The 20,550-nt window shown below is 41.6% G+C and overlaps 1 protein-coding gene across 1 annotated transcript; it reads right to left on the reverse strand.

Annotated features, from left to right (window-relative positions):
- Positions 1-373: 373 nt before the first annotated feature.
- Positions 374-7,690, reverse strand: LOC122773722 (extracellular calcium-sensing receptor-like). Its single transcript, XM_044032604.1, has 9 exons — positions 7,461-7,690; positions 6,971-7,265; positions 6,720-6,806; positions 6,273-6,542; positions 4,221-4,433; positions 3,874-4,149; positions 2,611-2,838; positions 1,441-1,564; positions 374-1,370 (listed from the first exon to the last, which is right to left on the reverse strand). The coding sequence occupies exons 1-9, from the start codon at positions 7,685-7,687 to the stop codon at positions 460-462; spliced, it is 2,631 nt and encodes an 876-aa protein (XP_043888539.1). The 5' UTR covers positions 7,688-7,690; the 3' UTR covers positions 374-459.
- Positions 7,691-20,550: the final 12,860 nt, after the last annotated feature.

Below are 20,550 nucleotides of genomic sequence, written 5' to 3' on the forward strand. Positions count from 1 at the left end.
CTGGTTATTGTGAAATTAAACAACAGATATTTTACTTTAGGTGTGTCAGGATAAGTTGTTGGAAAAGTCAGACATATTTCCAAGAGATCGGCCACTGTGTGCTCTAATGCAAATTCATGAATTCATTTTGTTGTGCAAAGTCAGGTTATGTCAACATTAAAACTTTTCAGTGATTTTAATTGTGTTCATTAATTGTGCATTGTTTGCTTTGCTGACATATTTTTTCAGGTCTGTAGATTGATCTCAGTGAGATGGTATGACAAAAAAGATGGAATAAAATTATTGCCCATTACTATCAGAAGGAGACAAGTCTGTTCACAATAACTCCTGATTCTGTAATAAATAGGAGATTAATAATCTTGACTAATTCAAGTCTTATTTCACAAAACTTTATTGCCTCCAGTAAGGTAAAGAAAAAAAAATCCAAAATACCAATGAAGAGACAGAAAGACAGCAGTGTTATTTTGTGGTGCCTCGACCCATGATGGCTTTCTTTGTATTTTTCTCAGGTCTCATGAGGATTATGTAACATTTGGGTCCAAACAGCGCCATCAAGAGGCCAAAACTGGAGGCCAGGATGGCAAATACCTCCACGGCATCTGCATATTTGCCTGGTGAGCTGATGTAAGCAGGGACAAAGGCCACCCACACTGCACAGAAGATCAACATGCTGAAAGTGATGAGTTTGGCCTCATTGAAACTGTCTGGAAGATTCCTTGCTAGAAAAGCTAACAAACAACTGAGGACAGCCAGTAAACCAATATAACCAAGTAAAACTGCAAAACCAACTGTGGACCCAACTGCACACTCATAAACTATCTTGTCACTGTGATACTGGGTGTTTTTATGAGGCACTGGTGAAGCAGAGACAAGCCAGGCAGTGCAGATCGCTGCTTGAACAGAAGTCAGAAACAGAATTGTCCCTCGTTGCTGCACAGCACCAAACCACTTGAGACTGGACTCACCTCCTGGTTTGGAGGCCCTGAACACAGCCAGAACCACCATGGTTTTCACCAGGATACATGAGACACAAAGCACAAAGCTGATACCAAATGCTGCATGTCTTAGTTGACAAGTCCATAATCTGGGTCGTCCAATGAAGAGCAACGAACACAAGAAACACAATTTGAGCGACACCAAGAGAAGAAAACTGAGTTCTGAATTGTTGGCACGAACTATAGGTGTGCTGTGATGATGGATGAAGATGCCCAGAACAACAACACAGATACATGTGCCCAACAGTGAGGTGGTTGTCAAGAAAATACCCAGAGGCTCATGGTACGATAGGAACTCTGTTTTCTTAGGAACACAGTGGTCACGCCGGGGGCTTGACCAGAAATCTTCTGGACAGCTGGTGCACTCCATGGAGTCTGAGAAAAGAGGGAAAGTGAATGTATATACAACATTTCTCAACTGTAATGTTTAAAACTTTACACTCACCAGTTGTATTGCTGATCTTGCCATCAGAACAAGGGACACAGTCAAAACAACACTCAGGTTCCCCCTTCTTTCTGGCCATGCGGGTACCTGGAGGACAACTCTCACTGCACACTGACTGAGGAGGCTGTGTGGAGAAAAATCAGCTTTTGTTATTATATCCTATGAGGACCTCTCCATACTTTTCCATATTCTGCATGTGTCACTATTCATGTCTGCTTGCATGCACATACCCACGGTTCCATCGATTAGAAATACATTACATTACATGAGCTAGAAATAAGTAAGTGCTTCAAGTAAGCAAAACTATAAAGTGCTAGTCATGAGTGCGATGTACAAGTAAGTGCTTTTTACTTGTACATATAAAGTGCTTGACCTCATTTGTATGTCCTTGTATTCTTTGAGTGATGGGTTGCACAGGTGTAGGTACTGACAAACGTCACATAATCTCGAACAAGCAAGTCATTGTTCTTGTTTTCTTTGTTGTTTTTTTCTTCAACTAGAACACAACCAGCTGTAATTGAAAGTATTGTGCATATACAGTACTTGGGCACAGGATGTAGGGTTGCACACGTAGATTCTCTTAGGGTTTGCCTGTACCACCACAGACATAGGCAGGTGACAACATTCATTCAATTCAATTCAATTCAATTCAATTCAATTCAATTCAATTTTATTTGTATAGCGCCAAATCATAATATACATTATCTCAAGGCACTGTACATAGACAGCATCAAGGAGAGCAGAGAACCCCAACAGTTCACACAATGAGCAAACACTAGGCATCAGTGGAGAGAAAAAACTCCCTCTTAACAGGAAGAAATCTCTGACAGAACCAGGCTCAGAGATGTGCAGTCATCTGCCTCGACCGGTTGGGGTGAAAGGAAAAATGGGGGACAGCGGAGACGTGGGGGACAGAAAGGGGGGAGAGAAAGGACAAAAGGGAGATGAGGTAGAGACAGAAGAGAGAGAGACCAGGAGCAGATACACAGCAACTGTATCAGGTTACAAGTTTATACAGTTAATGATATCGACTTTTTAATTATGGCACAATAATAATGGTGATGATACGGGTAGACTTGAGCCTGATTCATGTCAGATGGATTACAGTGAACTAGAAAAGTTTCACACAGGAAAAGTAGGCAGTAAGGCCAATGAGTAGTAAGTAGTAACCTGTTTGGATTCAAAGTTCCAGAAGATTTTGTCGTCATCCAGCTTGAGTTCATCACCTTTGAAGGCTGACCTCTTAACTGCACCCACTCTCTGAACTTTAGTTCTTCCATCAGGGAGCCACACCCAGTTCATGATGTCATATATTGGTAAGGTATCACCGTTCTCGTCAAATGATACTTGATCACCAAAGGTTGTTGTGAAGTTGACTTCTTCCAAGTAATGCACAAGCTTTGGGTATGAGAATCAGACATAGAAGGAAAAAAAGAAAGAAAACTACGATTACTGCCCAGCGGTTGTTTACCTCAGCTGACCAACAGATTCACAATTTTCTCCAATATTATGTGAATGTTGACTGAAAAGAAATACAATTTTGATTGAAAGTGAGCTATCCCACACAGTTAGACTGGGTTTGGACAGAAATAATTGTCAGACTTGGTCACATCCACCGATATGGTTATTTCAAGTTGTTCTGTGAAATTGACTGAAATTGGTTGAATTCAAATATAAATTTGTTTTAAAGGCTTAATCAAAAATATGGTGTAAACACTTCATAAATATATGCATAACAAGACAAATTAGTGATCAGTTGAAACTGATAATTACTGTTTTATTTTCAAAAGGACAGGGAACTAATAACGTTTAATATAGAACTGATGATCGTTAATGTCAAGCCTGAAATGTTATAAAAGTAATAAGTAAATTACCTTTATAACACATAAAGGTGTGTGACTTCAGTTTCTATTCAATAATTGTGTTTTTCCATTACCATAAATAAAGGCTACATCTTTCTGTGTGACAATAGAGCATGCTTCAGATAACTGTCAGGTACGGGTCAGTTTCAGTAAGTAGTCTCTTGGGCTCAGTTGGATTCAGACAGAAAAATATGCTCCATGTCACTCTAGTAATTATGGCCAGACTGAAAATGTAAAACAAAACAAAAACCTGTGGCTGAAGTTGTTGCCAGTGCTGCAGCAAGGAAATATAATATTTTATTTGTTCTATTATCCAACTTAAACAAAGTAACTATACTCAATTACTGCATAGAATAGCATGACAATCAAGGCCTTCTATTCTATTGAGTTACTCTATATTTGTGAACAGAGGTGCCTATACTATCACATTAACATTATAAACTGTGTGAGTGGCATGATTAAATACATTTATTCTATATTTTTATTTTAACTCTATACACTAAGTTTGACTCCAAAATAAATACAAATGATTTAGTGAAACTAAGAGATTAAGGGGGAACTGGTATCTTACCTGCCATGGCTCCAGTCTTTGTAAATGAGCACAGGTGTTGTTGCTGAAAGGTCCTCTCCCTGGCTCACACTGCAGCATGTCATCAAGAGCGTACGCCAGAGCGTACACAGCCTTATACACGTTATACTCTGGTCTGAGGTTTGAAACATCCAAGAACTCAGTCTCCACATTCTCTATAACTTCCTGTCCAGTGCATAATTCTCCCCCAGCTTCCACCCAACCTGCTGGAGGTGGTGCAAATCTACACTGAAATGTGTGTTCCCAAAACTGATTCACCTAAAGGATAGTTCATTTTGAAATTAATACCACAATATTATTCTTACAAACACCAAGTCAAAGGGGTTCACTCTCACCATGCTGTTTCCATCACTGTTGTTGTGATGTAGATCAGGACGTGTTAGTAACAGGAAGTCTCTGAGTCCTGGTATTTCTCCTCGACGGATGGAGATGCCCAGTGTTCCACCCAGGTACGGCATGAGGTGGGAAGTATGGAGCACAGCAGCTGCTGACCAGCCTTCACTGGCAATCCACTGCAGGCCTGTCACATTCTGCCTCACCACCTGTACAGAATCAGAATTATTTATTGTCATTGTTTTTTTAGGACAACTAAACACAATTTAGATAGATAGATAGATACTTTATTCATCTCACAGAGAAATTCACAAGTTTTTCAGCTTTAAAGTAAAGGCAATATAAATAGTAAAAATATAAAATCACCAAATATAAAATAAAGTATAAAAAAGGGTTTGTGCATTTTACTGCCAGTGGGAAGAAGCTGTTATTCAATCAGTTGGTTCTGGTGTTGATTGTTCTGTGTCTTTTCCCAGAAGGCAGGGGGGAGAACAGGTGATGTCCAGGGTGAGTGGGGTCCTTAATAATACAGCTAGCTTTCTTTTGGAGTCGGCCAGTGTAGATGACTCTGAGGGGAGGTAGTGTGGTTCCGATGCTCTGCTGCCCTCATCACCCGCCGCAACTGTGCAGCTGGAGAACCACACCGTGTAGCAGTAGGTCAAGAGAATCTCTATTGCTGACCGATAGAAGTTGGTCAGCAGGTGGTGAGGGAGGAGAGCGTGTTTTAGCTTCCTGAGGAAGTACAGCCTGTGTTGGGGCTTCCCCACCTGATGGAAGATGTGTGTGGTCCAGGTGAGGTTGGCTGAGATTTGCACACCAAGGAACTTAAAGCTCTCTACTCTCTCTACCTGTTCCCCATTCAGGTAGAGGGCAGAGTGCTCAGTGCGCTTGGATTTCTGGAAATTCACAATCAGTTCTTTGGTTTTAGAGGTGTTTAAGGCCAGGTTATTAAGAGACAGTGTTGGGAACGTTACTTTAAAAAAGTAATTAGTTATAGTTACTCACTACTTTTTCCAAAAAGTAACTGAGTTAGTAACTGAATTACTCTATAATAAAAGTAACTTGTTACCAGGGAAAGTAACTATTTGCGTTACTGTTAAAAAAAGGATTTTTTTGTGTAGTTTTCACAAGTCAGTTGAAATGAGTAGAACAGACAGATGTTTGTACATAACTTTCTATATTTATTGCACGTCGACAGACGGCAAGATGTTTATCCTGCACTTCAACTATTATCTTTGTAAGAAAAGTAAACAGTTACACCATATGAAGTGCATTTAACTCTAGCAAATTAAATCAAACTCTCTCAACCTGAGACAACAAAAGTAAACTTTTAAACAACAAAAAAAGTGTGTTTAGCTCTGTAGTCTTATTCTAAATTAAATAAATCAAACTCCCAATTATCAGTGTTTTTGGCAACTAACTTTGTAGATGTGTGTGCCATTGTGAGATGCTTCATTAAATTAGAATTGCTTACAACAGAGTTTTTGCTCCGGGACATAATGTACACATTACATGTACGTTCTTGCCTTTGATCACAATGAACTTGAAGAAGTGATTTTATCGCCACAAACAATGAAAATGCCAACTTTACATCGGAATCCTGACTCGCCATCTCTGCTGCTTCATCGATTCTCTGATTAACTGTGTGTGTGTGTGTGTGTGTGTGTGTCGCGTATGCTGGAATGCGTGAAAGGTGACTCTGCCTTGGGCAATCATAATCGCTTACCTCGTTATTAACCTGCCTCCTCACTAGCTGTGAGCCAGGGGTGCGTTGGGATTACACAGTTTATTCAATCAATGCATAGTAACGCACCACATTTTACGTCCAGTAACGCTAATGGCGCTGTAACGACGGGAAAAGTAATTACTTAGATTACCCCATTACTGAAAAAATAACACCGTTACCTAACGCCGCTCTTTTAAACGCCGTTATTCCAAACACCGTAAGAGAACACCATACTGTCAGATGCTGTATAAACAAAGGGTTAGGGTTAGAATTACAAGCAACATTCTATTTGTTCTCATACATATCTATATAAGGGACTGACCTCTTCCATGAGGTTAATCATGTGACTCTCATGTGCAAACACAATCACCACTTGAGCTGTAGATTTCCTCATCACATCCACTATTCTCCTTAGTTCAGCAGAGTCATCACCCCAGGGCAAAATCTCAGTGTAAGCCAGACAACCTCCACCAGCTGGACCCAGATCAGAGTGAAAGGATCGGGCAGCATGGACTCCATAATCATCATCACTGATGAGCAGACCTGCCCAAGTCCAACCAAAGTGCTTTAGAATCTGAATCATAGCATTCACCTATGTGGACACAGAGCAGAGGGATAAGTGCACAGGCTGATACCACACAGCACAGCTCTGTACATGAGACATACAATCATTTGATTATCACTAGTCATGTTTTGTTTTTCATTGCAGTATACATGTTCTTGCACATGATTTATTTTTAGCAAATTGATTTTGTAGATAGATTTTCACCTGAAAAGCATCACTCGGAATTGTCCTAAAAAATGATGGGAACTTTTGTCTGTCACTCAGGCAGGAACATGTGGAAAAATAACTCACCTGAAAAAAGATCAGATCATGCATCCTAAAAACTGTATAACTTGATATTGATAAATTGATATTAAGTTATTATGTTAAATGAAACATTTAACATAATAACTTAATATCAATTTGTTATTAAATGATTTTAAGCAATGACTGAATTCAGAGGAAGAATAACTTACCGTAGGCACTCTGTACAAACCTAAGACTGTGGATATGGCAATAGAACGTGTAGAAGAAGAATCACCCACAATCCCTAGGACTGGAGGAGTTCCTGCACAGTTCTCCTCTAATGTAACTTGCTCTTCTTGACCACTGACTAAGGTCAGTGCTGCACGAAATCCAATTCCTAGTTGGTTGCAGTTATCATACAGACTGTATCCCAGAGTCACATTTGGGAGCAGGTTGGACTTTCTGTTGATTTCATCAATAGCAAAGGCCATGGACTGAGCCAGTCTGAATCCTACAACATCAAAACTAACATAAAATACAGGTGTTTACTAAATAAAATACATGAAAGAGTTACTGTGCAAAGCTACACATTTCACAACTACAGATATTGCAATTAATGACAACAGGTTTAATGTTATTTCACGTAAATTATAAGGTAAATGTAAATGTGTTGGCATAATTCCAAACAGCTTTTTAATTTCTTCTATTTCTCTGACTCACCCATAGCAGGTAGACTGATATGGCTCTGATGTAAAAGACAGATCAGGATTGGCAGAGAAGAAGTTATTTTCAAAAATACCTCCTAGAATCACATCTCCTGTCTGGTGCATCCCATTTAGATGAAACTGTCCCTGTAACTGGCAATATGAGGAATAAAGAGAGGTGACAGCAGAGGAGAAGCAGGAGAACAACAATAGCACGAGCAACTTGTCTAAAAATACCCTCATGACTTCGCTTTGTTTGGTTCCTTCACTACATCACCCATTTTATTGACTTGTACACCACCTATCAGGGCAGAAAATGAAGCTGTATGGGCGGGGCTTAAAATGTAATGTGTGGATGGGTTAGGTATGTGTGTCTGAGTACAGATCTGAAGGCCATGGTGAGCCTTGTTCACACCACACTTTCCGCTTCATAATCCACAAGTTTTCACAAATTCCTGCTAATCAAACTTTATAAAGCATGTACTTACAAAGTATAAAATATGCAAATACATGGTCTGCAGAGACCCACCACTGGCTCCTCAACGCATTAGAGACCCTGATCTTATTTCCAATACTTTGATCATTTTTGAGACAACTTCAGTAACCTCCAGCATTTAAAGAAAGGGCCTGGGTGAGGAGGGCTCATGGTAATTAATTGAATCAAATCAAACATTGTTTACAAACTGTTTTAGGCCACAAAGCTGGTGCCATGGTTACCTGGGTTGCCAACCTGGTTGGAACAAGGGCCTTTCGACATGGAGTTTGCATGTTCTCCCCGTGTGTGCGTGGGTTTAATTCCCAGGGGCCACTGATCTATTCAGACATAAGTTACATACAAATACACTGTTTAATAATTTTTTATTTTTTTTTCAATAAAATTTGTATTTTTAAATGGCAATGTAAGCCACAGGAGTGAATTAATATTCTAATAAAAAAATATTCTGCCAATATCACCATTTTTCGGAGAGAGGTAAATTTGACCATGGCTTACTTCCCTCATCAAAACATCAACGCCATCCAAAAGTCAGCTTAGTTCATCTCTAGCGTGTTAGCCAATATTAGTTTTATAGTAAGAAAACTCACTAGTTGGAACCAAATACATCAGAGCCACATGTGAATGTTTCCAGTCCCTACGTTATATATCCAAACTTGCTGATTCCCTGACCTTTGACCTTTACCTCAAGGCCTGCTGGTACCAGGTGATGCCATCCACACCAAACCAATCACTGCAAGGAATCCTTTGTGTTTGGGGCAGGCACGTTTACATACAGTATGGTGGCTGATTTACACAAATTGTTTTATTAGCAAGACTAACATATTTTAACTTCTCTGTACAAGCCATGAAATCATAATTATCAAACAGGAAACAGTGGCATGGTCAACAGGGTCAAATCACAATACCCACAGTGCCAAGTAGGTGTCTGTCAAGGCTCTAGGACCCATCTTAGTCTCCTTATGTATAAATGATCTGTGTAATATACTGTATGCTCAACAGTTAATATGCAAATGTACACAGAAAATGTGGTCATTTCAGGAAACCATCACATTATCCTCAGCTATGTCCTCCATACATGAGGACTTAAGTGAGTTCCAGTCATGTCTCCTAGTGAACTGGAATTTAAAAAACTCTCTAAATAGACCAATATGATCAAATTGTAGATTAATTTAAGTACATGGAAGTGATTTTGGATAAAGCATGATGATTAAAGATCCACATCCACCAAAGATCCACCACTGGACGCGGTGAGCGCCGGCCGGTCGCGGATGGCGGGGGCACCGGCCATGGGCACCTGTCGCACCGGCACCCTGGTCGTGACAAGCACTGCCCGCCGGTCCGGTCGCGGGTGGCCGTGGCGAGCACTGCTCGCCGACCCAGTGGAAGGGAACGGAATAAACAGACGTCTGAGTACAAAGTGAGTTTTTTGTTTTGTATTTTCATATTTATTTTTACCACCACGTTTGTCCCTGTTGACATGTAATGCCAGCTGAGCTAACTTTAGCATTTACAGTTAATTTGCTACTGTAAGCACAGATACTTTGCATTTGGTCATTGTTTTGTAGAGTGTATCTCACTTCGTGGAGTGGATCCAGAGAGACTGTGGAAAGAAAATCGTCTTGTTTTACCTGTCTGTGTTGGTCAGGACATCAGAAGATATCCTGACCAAGATCCTGAGGAGCAGCACTGTGTCTATGAAGAGACAGTTGATGCTCACAATGAGCTATCATAAGTCAGATTTTTCTTTCTGTTATTAGGGTTCGAGCAACTCTGTTGCAAGTACCCTATTGTAATCGTAAGGATTATACTTCTTCTTCTTCTTCTTCTGAGAGGAGTGAGAGTGAAAGAGCTGAGCGTGACTAAGAGATTTCGCTGTCTTTTCTTTCCTTTTTCTGTCGTTTATTCTTTATCATACTGGTTGTATAGTTGTATTAGTTGTTTGGGTTTGTAGTTGTTGGCTTTATTTTAGTTTTTAGTTTGTCTTTTGTGTGTTTTTCCGACCAGACTCTGTCTGGTTGGTCGGCCACTCGGTCGCCGTCATGGCTTCCAGTGGCTTTGCCAGGCTGTCACGGAAGCATGGCATTAAGATCGGAGCCGTCTCTCTGTGCAGCGTGGAGGAGGTGGCGTTGGCCGTAGGTGAGATCATCGGCCACAGCTGTGTGAAGTCCACGGCCCGCATGAACAGGGCAGTGGTGCTGTTCTTAGATAAAGTGGAACAGGTGAACATGTTGGTAGAAACAGGAATAAGTGTAAACGGGCTGTTTGAGTAGGTGCTGCCGCTGACTGACGCAGCCGGCAACCAGAGTTACTCTCTCTAATGTGCCTCCGTTCATCAGTGATGACTTCCTGATAAAAGAGTTGTCGAGACACGGAAAGGTGGTGTCACCGATTAAGAAGGTGCTGTCGGGCTGTAAATCGCACCGCAGACAACTCTTCATGATCCTTAACAACAAAACTGAGGAATTCAATTATCGTTTCATGGTCCGTGTGGATGACTTTGATTATGCTTTGTTTGCTACCACCTCTTTTATGAAATGTTTTGGCTGCGGTGAGGAGGGACATGCCGCCGTCACCGCCGCCGACCATGGGCGACCCATTGCTGCAGTGTGGCGACCCGTTGCCGCGGTGCGGCGTTCTGATGCCTCGGCGCGGCCCGTTGCCGCGGTGCGCCTGCAGACAGGTACCGCGGCCCGGGATGGAGCCATTGAGACCTCTGGCTCGGAGGGGGCGGCAGGTGCGCAGCTGGATGGTGACAACATTGAGGTGAGTGGTGAGAGGGAGAGTGGTACAGGTGGGAGCAGTGAGGTGGTGGTGGAGATGACAGGTGAGCGTACAGGTAAGGAGGGGAGTGAGCTTGTTCAGGTAGTAGGTGAGGTTACTGAAGTGGGTGAGGTTGCAGGTGAGGCGGATAAAACAGGTAAAGTGTCAGGTGAAACAGCTGATTTGTGTGAGACTGGAGTTGTGTCAGGTGTGTCAGATAAAGCAGGTAAAGTGTCAGGCGAGATAGGTGAAACAGGTGATTTGTGTGAGACTGGAGTTGTGTCAGATGAGTTGTGTGAAACAGATGAGATGTGTGAAGCAGGTGAAGGGTCAGGTGAGGTGTGTGAAGGTACAGCTGAGGTGGTAGATATGGAAGCCTGTGAGTCTGGGTGGACGTCAGCTTCTGTGAGGCGCCGCAACAAAAGGAGGAGCGTGCTCGGCATTGTGCTAGGCCATAAAGCCGATCGGCTGGCTGGGCGGCAGAGTGTAGCTCACAGCAGTGAGAGAGAAGGCTGTGTGTCTGACAGCAGATACACAATGCCAACTGCTAGCCAAGAAAGGAAATTATTATACTGCTAAAATGTTTAAGAATTTCCTACAGCAGACCGAAGGCATGAAGGGATTAGATTTAAATAAGCATTTGCCCGACAAGTTAAAATTTTACAACTCAGCAAGACATGTCATCAAAAACAGAGCTGTGTCAGGTCTTAATGACCAAGAAATTTTTAGATAAAAAAAAAAGATGATGAACGTAAGAACACAGCTCAGTTTTTAAATAACAACAATGATGAAGTATTTGGTTTCATTTTTATTTATATATTTTACTGGCTTTGCTTTTAACATATCCCTCAAAATGGATTCTATTAAAGTAGGGACGTTAAATGTAAATGGAGCCAGAGAATCAGGAAAAAGGGCACTGGTGTTTGAAACAGCAATGTTGAAAAGAATTGATGTTTTATTTTTACAAGAAACACACAGTTATGTGAACATCGAGGCAGACTGGAACAAGGAGTGGGAGGGCCAGCTGGTTTTAAGTCATAACACCACACTCAGTGGTGGAGTGGCCTTCCTGTTCTCCAGAACGTTTACTCCATTATCCCTGGAGGTCGAGCATATTATAAAGGGGAGGTGTCTTTTAGCCAAAGCACACTTTGAGGATTTTAATGAGGTTTTTATCAATATCTATGCTCCAACTAATGGTGCAGAGAGGAAGAGCTTCTTTGAAACAATTAAAGATAAACTGAATTGCTGTAGTTCGGAGGATTTTTTATTCCTGGGTGGGGATTTTAACTGCACTGAGTATGAGTTTTTAGATCGTAATCACACAGAGCCTCATCCAGCCTCCCAACGCGCCCTGAAGCAGCTGGTCTATTCACATGGCCTTGTGGACGTGTGGAGAAGAATGCACACAGAGTCCAGGATAGGATAGGATCTCCTTAGCCAGACTTGATTGCTTTTACTGTTTTAAGCACCATCTTAATGTTTTTAAGGCTTGTAAAATTATGCCAGTTGGTTTTAGTGATCATTCTTTGGTTTTATGTCATGTTCTCATTAAGAATATTTCACCCAAAAGTGCATACTGGCATTTTAATTCAGTTTTAATATTTGATTAAGGTTTTAGCGAGTCTGCTTTTAGACAGAGAAAATTTGATTTCACATGTCTTAGACAGTGGTGGGACCATGGCAAAACTGAAATCAAACTCTTGTGTCAGCAGCATACATTCAATGTGACACGAGATACCTGTTGATCTATCAAAGACTTGGAGATTGATATTGTGGAACTAGAAACACTGAGTGATTCCAGAGGAAATCGAGGATATATTGAAGTCCTCAAATCTAAAAAATTGGCTTTAGCCAAACTGCTAGACACCAAAGTACAAGGTGCACTGGTCCGGTCCCGGGTCCAGAACATCACAGAGATGGATGCTCCCTCTAGCTTCTTCTTCGGCCTGGAGAAAAAGCATGGACGGAAGAAGGTAATCCACTCACTGCTTTCAGACACAGGGCAGGAACTCACTGACCCTGGCCAGATCAGGAAGTGAGCTGTGGAGTTTTACTCATCCCTTTACAGCAGCGAGCTTAAAGGGGATGAGACACTGTTTGAGGGGTTCTGTGGTGAACTGCCTCAGGTCTCCAAAGACACAAACTCAAAACTCGACTGGCCACTGCACATGTTGGAGCTACACACCACTCTGCAGAGTATGCAGGAGCGGAGGTCTCCTGGCATTGATGGCCTAAGTGTCGAGTTTTTTAAAGCTTTCTGGGATATTTTAGCACCTGACCTTTTAGATGTTTTTGATGAAAGTTTGGCCTCAGGTTCTCTGCCGTTGTCCTGTCGCCCTTCTGCCCAAAAAGGGTAGCCTCCAGGACATAAATAATTGGCGCCCTGTGTCTTTGCTGTGTACGGATTACAAGATTCTGTCCAAGGCTTTGGCTACCAGGCTGAGAGAAGCTATGGAGTAAGTCATCCATCAGGACCAGACATACTGTGTGCCTGGCAGGTCTATGGTGGACAATGTCTACCTAATTTGAGATGTTTTGGAGGTCTCCAGCTCATTAGGTGTAGATACTGGTCTCATTTCACTAGATCAGGAAAAGGCATTCGACCGCGTTGAACACAACTTCCTCTAGAAAACAATGGAGAAGTTTGGGTTCAGCACTAGTTTTATTGCTAAGGTCCAGGTGTTATACAGTGACATTGAGAGTATGCTGAAGTTCAATGGTAATCTGTGTGCTCCTTTCAGGGTGCATAGAGGCATTCGGCAGGGCTGCGCACTGTCTGGTATGCTCTATGCACTCTCCCTGGAAGCTCTTCTCTGTAAAATTCGCACAAGCATTGACGGCTTGATTTTACCTGGTTTTAGTGAAAGCATGGTTTCATCTGCTTATGCGGATGATGTCATTGTTTTTATTAAAAACCAAAGAGATGTTGATATTTTAACTAACTAATTAAACTAAATCTTTTAACGTTCTATCTGCAGCTCGGGTGAACTGGACCAAAAGTGAAGCCCTTGCTGTTGCTAGATGGCGTGACGGTCTCCCAGTTCTGGCCTGGAAAAAAGATGGCCTCAAGTACCTTGGTGTGTTCCTTGGGAACAAAACCATAATTGGAAGAAACTGGGAGGGCATCACTGAAAAAATTGAAAGTAAACTGAATAAATGGAAATGGCTGCTCCCTCACATGTCATACAGAGGTAGAGTTCTTGTGCTCAATAATCTGGTAGCCTCCCTGCTTTGGCACTGCCTAGCCTGTATGGATCCCCCGTCAGGCTTACTTGCCCAGATCCAGACTAAATTAGTCAATTTCTTCTGGGATGGCTTACATTGGGTGCCACAGGGGGTGTTATTTTTAACCAAAGAGGAGGGGGGACAGGGCCTCATCCACTTGGCCAGTAAAACTGCCACCTTCAGAATACAGTTTATCCAAAGGTTCCTGACTGGACCGTCAGATCTGGTATGGAGAGAAGTGGCCAGCTGCATTTTCAGACGTGTGAATAGCTTGGGACTGGATAATGCGCTGTTTTTAATTGATTCTAAATTTTTAAAATGTTTTAAACTAAATGGGTTACCTCCGTTTTATCAGGGTGTTTTTAAGTCATGGGCCCTTTTTAAATGCAATTCAGGCCAAAGCTCTAACTCTCTGTTCTGGTTACTGAAGGAGCCACTGGTATACGGCACGAGGCTGGATGTCTGTAGTGGAGCCACGCCCAGGCTGATGACAGCGCTGTGCAGAACCGGGACCCTGGTGTTGGAACAACTCATAGACATCGCAGGTCCAGCGCTGATGGACTCCCGGGCTGTGGGCTCCATACTAGGCATCCAGTCTGCCAGGATTGCTGACAGGATCCTGGATCTATGGAGACAGAGGCTCTCAGGGAAGGAGAAAAGCCTCCTCATGGACTATACACAAGGAAATGCAAAACCCAACCACAGAGATCCGTTTCCAGAGGTCCACATGAATCCCCAATTAGAGGAGTTAAGCGGACCTCTCCTCAAAAAAAACTCAGCCTGCACACAGCTGACAGAAAAACTCTCTACCACACCTGCATAAAAGTTACCAATAGGAAGGGACTGTGTGACAGAGCCCCCACTGTGTGGACCAACCAACTGAGTGGAAATGGAGCGAGTCCACAGTGGAGGGTTTTATATAAACCTCCCCTCAGGAAAAGAACAGCCGACCTCCAGTGGAGAATTTAACACGGTGCCATCGCCTCAAATGCTTTTATCTCTGTGATTAATCCTGCTGTTTCAAATCAGTGCCCTTTCTGTCTCCTTCATGAGACAGTGTTTCATGTTTTTAGCGAGTGTAAGAGACTCACAGTGCTCTTCACTCTTTTAACCAATGTTTTTAATTTGTTTGATGAAACTTTTAGTATCTCTAGTTTTATTTAGGGTGCAGGTACAAGAAAAGTACTCCAAAAAAGTGGCAGCTATTAAATTTTATTTCTGGTGAAGCCAAGACGGCAATTTACGTCACCAGGAAAAATAAAATGGAAAATGGTGTAGGGCAAGAAGCGGCCTCAGTGTGGTGCTGTAGCACCAAATGCAGACTGAGGCTGGAATTCAGTTTTTACAAAATGACGGGAGATGTGGAAACTTTTAAAAAATATGGTGCTACAAAAACATCCTTTGTTCTGTTGTTGAAGAAAAAATTCAATTTGCACATTTTCTTTGTGGCTGATCTGTTTATTTTAATATTTATAACGATGTCTGCACTTTTTTTAACACCAACACCTTAACACACCAATTACATGGTGCAATGTAAATTTATGTGAAATGTAAATGAAAGTGTTTTTGTCAAAAAAAACCTTCTTCTTCTTCTTCTTCATCACCAAAGTAAAAAAAATGCCCCAAAACTCACCAATTTTTGCAACCGCATCAGACCTGGTGTAAAATTATGTTTATTTGTGTTTTGGGGAATGTGCGTTAAAAAAATGAAAGTGGGCGGGGCAAATAACTGCTCCATCCCCTAAAACTTGTGGGCCTGAGGAGCACGTTTAATGTACATGCACAAAACTTGGTACACGCGTTCCTTAGGTCGGGACGGTCAAAAAAGTCGTCACAACCTAAGCTCTAAAACGAACACGAAAGCCGCCATCTTGGATTGAAAGTTAATTTTTTGCCGATTTTGGCCATGTCACACCAATGGTATTTGAACAAACTTGTCCTAGAACTTTCATGGGATCACCTTTAAACTTAGTGAGGTCACTGTGGATAAGTTGAGGATCTAAAGTTGCTGAAAACTTTTCAATAAGTATCATGGCGTACGAGAAAGGGGCCGGCAAATTTGGTGAAAATTAAAATTTTTCGCCACAGGCACAAAACTCTTATAACTTTGTGATAGAAGGTCCCATCCCAACCAAATTTACGAGGGTTGATAATGGACCATGACTGAAGAAGTCTATGCAAAAACTGTACATTTTGAAAACAGCACCTCCTGGTGGTAACAGAAAGTACAACAAATACACAATTTTGGTAATAACTTTTACAGAGTTTTACAGAGAAAGCATTCAAAACACATGGTAGATGATGCGTGCTTAATATGATAAGCAAATCGTTCAAGGGTGTTGCCATGGCAATGCCATGGCAACACTGCAAAGTCAGATATGTGCGACAAAAAACCAAACTGCTACAACTTTGCAAATCCGAGTCCAATCTGAACCAAACTTGCTAGGATTGATGATAGTACGGCTCTATGAATACACCTCTATGAAAATATTTACTTTCAAAAACAGCGCCCCCTGGTGACGGCAGACACTATGACGTCTGGTATTTGAACGAACTCGTCCTAGAGCTTTCATGGGATCACGTTTAAACTTGGTGAGGTCACTGTGAACAAGTTGAGGATCCAAAGCTTTCAAAATCTTTTCAATAAGTATCATGGCATACAAGAAAATAGGCAACAAAGTTGGCGAAAATCACGATTCTTCACAACACACAACAAACTCTTATTACTTTGCGATGGAAGGTCAGATCTTAACCAAACTTGTGGCAATCGATGATGGGCCCTTGCTGAAGATGCCTATCAAAAACTGTAAATTTTGAAAACAGCGCCTCCTGGTGGTAACAGAAAATAAAACAAATTTACAATTTCGCTTGTAGGTTTTACAGAGTTCATCGTATCAAACTTAAAGTTAGTGAAAACAATCAAAACACATGGTAGATGATGCGTGCTGAATATGATAACAAATCGTTCAACGGTGTTGCCATGGCAACACTGCAAAGGATTCACTCAACTGAGTGGTTCCTCATTAATTTTCATGCAGTACCTTTTTTTTCGTCACATGATGAAGGCAGCTGCCTACAAATCTATATGAAAATATTCCATGTCAAAATCAGCACCCCCTGGTGACGGCAGACAGAATTACTTGTACAGTTTTTCATGCTCCGACAGGGATTGTTGTATCCGCTTGAAACTTGATATGTGAGACCTCAGACCCATCCTGAACATGTCTGTAAAAGGTCACTTCCCTACATGAAGTAGAATGTCTGAAACAGGAAGTAAAGTCTAACATTTTCCGATCTGCACAAAACTTGATATGTGAGTCAAGGGTCCTTCCCTGAACACGTTTATGGACACGACTCCAACCCAACAGGAAGTCGGCCATTTTAAACAGGAAGTGCCCTTTAACTTAGCCGTACATTGTCCAATCTGCACAAAATTTGATCTGTGAGACAAGGAAACTAACCTGAACACGTTTATGGACACGCCTTTCACCCAACAGGAAGTCGGCCATTTTAAACAGGAAACGCCTTTGCGCAGGGACGCCGCTGAAAAATAACTAGGACTGAAAATAAATAGTCCTCGAGCTCGAACCCGTTCATTACCGCTTGCGGTACTAGTTATTATTGTTATTGTTGGAGTAGCAGTGGTGGGCTGTCAGGGCCAGCAGGGCCTTCTCTGCTGGCCCTGACAATATCAAAAAAGTAGTTTTTTTTATTATTTTATTAGTTTTAATAATCAAATTATTGTGTATCTGAACGTGTCTGAATTAAATTACTTTTTCAGTATGTTATGATTATATTTCCAGTAAGAATATGGTTATTTTTTGTGAAGCTGAGCTGGATTTTCCTGGATGTCATTTAACGCATCATAGCTCCATGGACCTGCTCTAGTAGTATTGCTGGCCTTTCGTTGAAGCTGCCATTTATTATTTGGTTATAACTTTGACTGACGTGTGTCGTCAGCCAATCAAAATTTGATATCATAGTGACAGAACGCCCCAGGCCCTGCGCCGTGTCTGGCGCTAGCCCCTGCTGTTGTCATCAACGACGTTTGAACCTTTGGCGGGTTTTGAAGTAAGTTATGGCCACTGCATTAACACCACCGATCATGTTTCTGATCTCCATTGTGCACGCTTTTCACAGCTATCGTTTGGAGAAAAGAAGGAAATTATTTCAAGAGGAAGACCTACACTGAAGAGGTACATCATTTCCAGTAGTTCGAGTGTTAATGATAAATTCCGCAGTGGTGTGCATGTGCGCTATGGCGTGTTTTTTTACTGAAGGCCCTGACTGAAACCCCACGGTTTGCTACTGTGTAGTAGTATCAATAAAAATTAAAATTCATATTGGTTGTGGTTTCTTTTCTAGCCATTAGAGTATTATTAGATGAAAAGTGATTTCATAGGGAGGAAACAGCTGATAAACACTTCAGAATTAGAGCTACTTTGTTTACTGAAATATAGCTTTATTATTCACAAAGGAAAATGTTTTAATATAAAATAATTCAATTAAATTTTATTTGTATAGCGCCAAATCATAACATACATTATCTCAAGGCACTGTACATAGACAACATCAAGGAGAGCAGAGAACCCTAACAGTTCACACAATGACCAAGCACTAGGCATCAGTGGAGAGAAAAAAACTTCCTCTTAACAGGATGAAATCTCTGACAGAACCAGGCTCAGAGATGTGCAGTCATCTGCCTCGACTGATTGGGGTGAAAGGAAAAATGGGGGACAGCGGAGGGTGGGGGAGAGAAAGGGGGGATAGAAAGGACAAGAGGGAGATGAGGTAGAGACAGAAGAGAGAGAGAGACCAGGAGCAGATACACAACAAATGTATCAGGTTTATACAGTTAATGATAACAACTTTTTAATTATGGCACAATAATAATGGTGACGATATGGGTAGCCTCGAAAACTGGATCTTGATCCCACAACCTGCATGATGAGAATACAGAGAGAGAGAGAGGAAAGGAAGGAAAGACACAAACTAGGGAGAGAAAGAGACAAGGTTAATGACATATAAAAAGTCATAATCATATCCTGAGTGTGAGAGAGTGAATGTGCGTGCACCACAGGAAAATCCCCCAGCAGTCTAGTTCTATAGCAGCATAACTAACTATAAGCTTTATCAAAAAGGAAAGTTTTAAGTTTAACTTTAAATACAGAGAGAGTGTCCACCTCCCGAACTATCATTGGGAGCTGGTTCCACAGGAGAGGAGCCTGGTAACTAAAGGCTCTGCCTCCCATTCTACTCTTACAGACTCTGGGAACCACAAGTAAACCTGTATTTTGTGACCTAAGTGGTTTATTAGGGTGATAGGGTAAGACTAGGTCTTTCAGGTATGAAGGGGCCTGACCATTAAGTGCTTTGTGCATGAGGAGGAAGATTTTAAATTTAATTCAAACTGTACGGGGAGCCAGTGTAGAGAAGCTAACACTGGAGTTATATGGTCTCTCTTTCTAGTTCCTGTCAACAGTGCCTTCAAATTCTCGAATGCCAATTGGCACATCTCTGTCCAAACAAAATTGACCTTCAGGCTAAGTAGGCTAGTCAGAGGAGCAGCAACAGTAGCAAATTTTTTTCTGTTCTGTAGTAAGTCCAGTCTAGGCAAAATCTGGATTCCTAGGTATTCAAATTGCTCTACAACATTAAACTGAACTAGTACCGCAAGCGGTAATGTATGGGTTCGCGCTCGAGGGCTCTCCTGTACTAGTTATTTTCAGTCCTAGTTATTTTCAGTGGCTTCCCTGCGCAAAGTTAGAGGGTGTTTCCTGTTTAAAATTACCATCTTCCTGTTGGGTGAAAGGCGTGTGAGTAAATGTGTTCAGGGAAGGTCCCTTGACTCACAGATCAAATTTTGTGGAGGTTGGACAATGTACGGCTAAGTTAAACTCACGTATCAAGTTTTGTGCGGATCGGAAAATGTTAGACTTTACTTCCTGTTTCGGACATTCGACTTCTTGTAGGGAAGTGACCCTTTACAGACATGTTCAGGATGGGTCTGAGGTCTCACATATCAAGTTTCAAGTGGATACAACAATCCCTGTTAGAGCAGCATGAAAAAACTGTAAGTGTAATTCTGTCTCCTGTTACCAGGGGGTGCTGATTTTGACATGGAATATTTTCATATAGACGTCTTCAGGGCTGGACTGTCATCAGTCCTAGTAGGTTTGGTTCAGATTGGACCAGGATTGGCGAAGTTGTAACAGTTTGTTATTTTAGTATTTTCTACCACCAGCAGGAGGCGTTGTTTTCAAAATGTACCATTTTCAGTAACATAGTCGTCTTCAGCAACTACCTATCATCAATCATAGGAAGTTTGGTTGGGATCAGACCTTCCATCGTGAAGTTATAGGGGTTTTGCTGTCTGTTGTGAAAAATTAATTTTAGGTTTATATTTCTTATTTCTGCTGCTATGCTGTGATACATGGCAGCCATGCCATTTCAGACCAAAGCAATGAATCAGACTCGATCAGCGTTAGCCCTGCCCTCTGACTTTGATGGGCGAGTTTGACGGATAAAATAAATTAATGATCCACTGCAACACGGACCATGAAATAATTAAATGTGTCATGAAATAATTAAATGTTTCTTTAATAATTAATTCTTTAATAAA

This window comes from Solea senegalensis, linkage group LG8 (genome assembly GCF_019176455.1).
Source record: "Solea senegalensis isolate Sse05_10M linkage group LG8, IFAPA_SoseM_1, whole genome shotgun sequence".
Lineage (NCBI taxonomy): Eukaryota > Metazoa > Chordata > Actinopteri > Pleuronectiformes > Soleidae > Solea > Solea senegalensis.

Excerpts from the sequence above, each read along its gene's own strand:
- LOC122773722 (XM_044032604.1), bottom strand. The coding sequence starts at position 7,687 with ATGAGGGTATTTTTAGACAAGTTGCTCGTGCTATTGTTGTTCTCCTGC. Across the intron at positions 7,266-7,460 it reads TATCAGTCTACCTGCTATGG|TTTTGATGTTGTAGGATTCA; the intron begins GTGAGTCAGAGA and ends ATTTTATGTTAG. Across the intron at positions 1,371-1,440 it reads CAAGATCAGCAATACAACTG|ACTCCATGGAGTGCACCAGC; the intron begins GTGAGTGTAAAG and ends CTCTTTTCTCAG.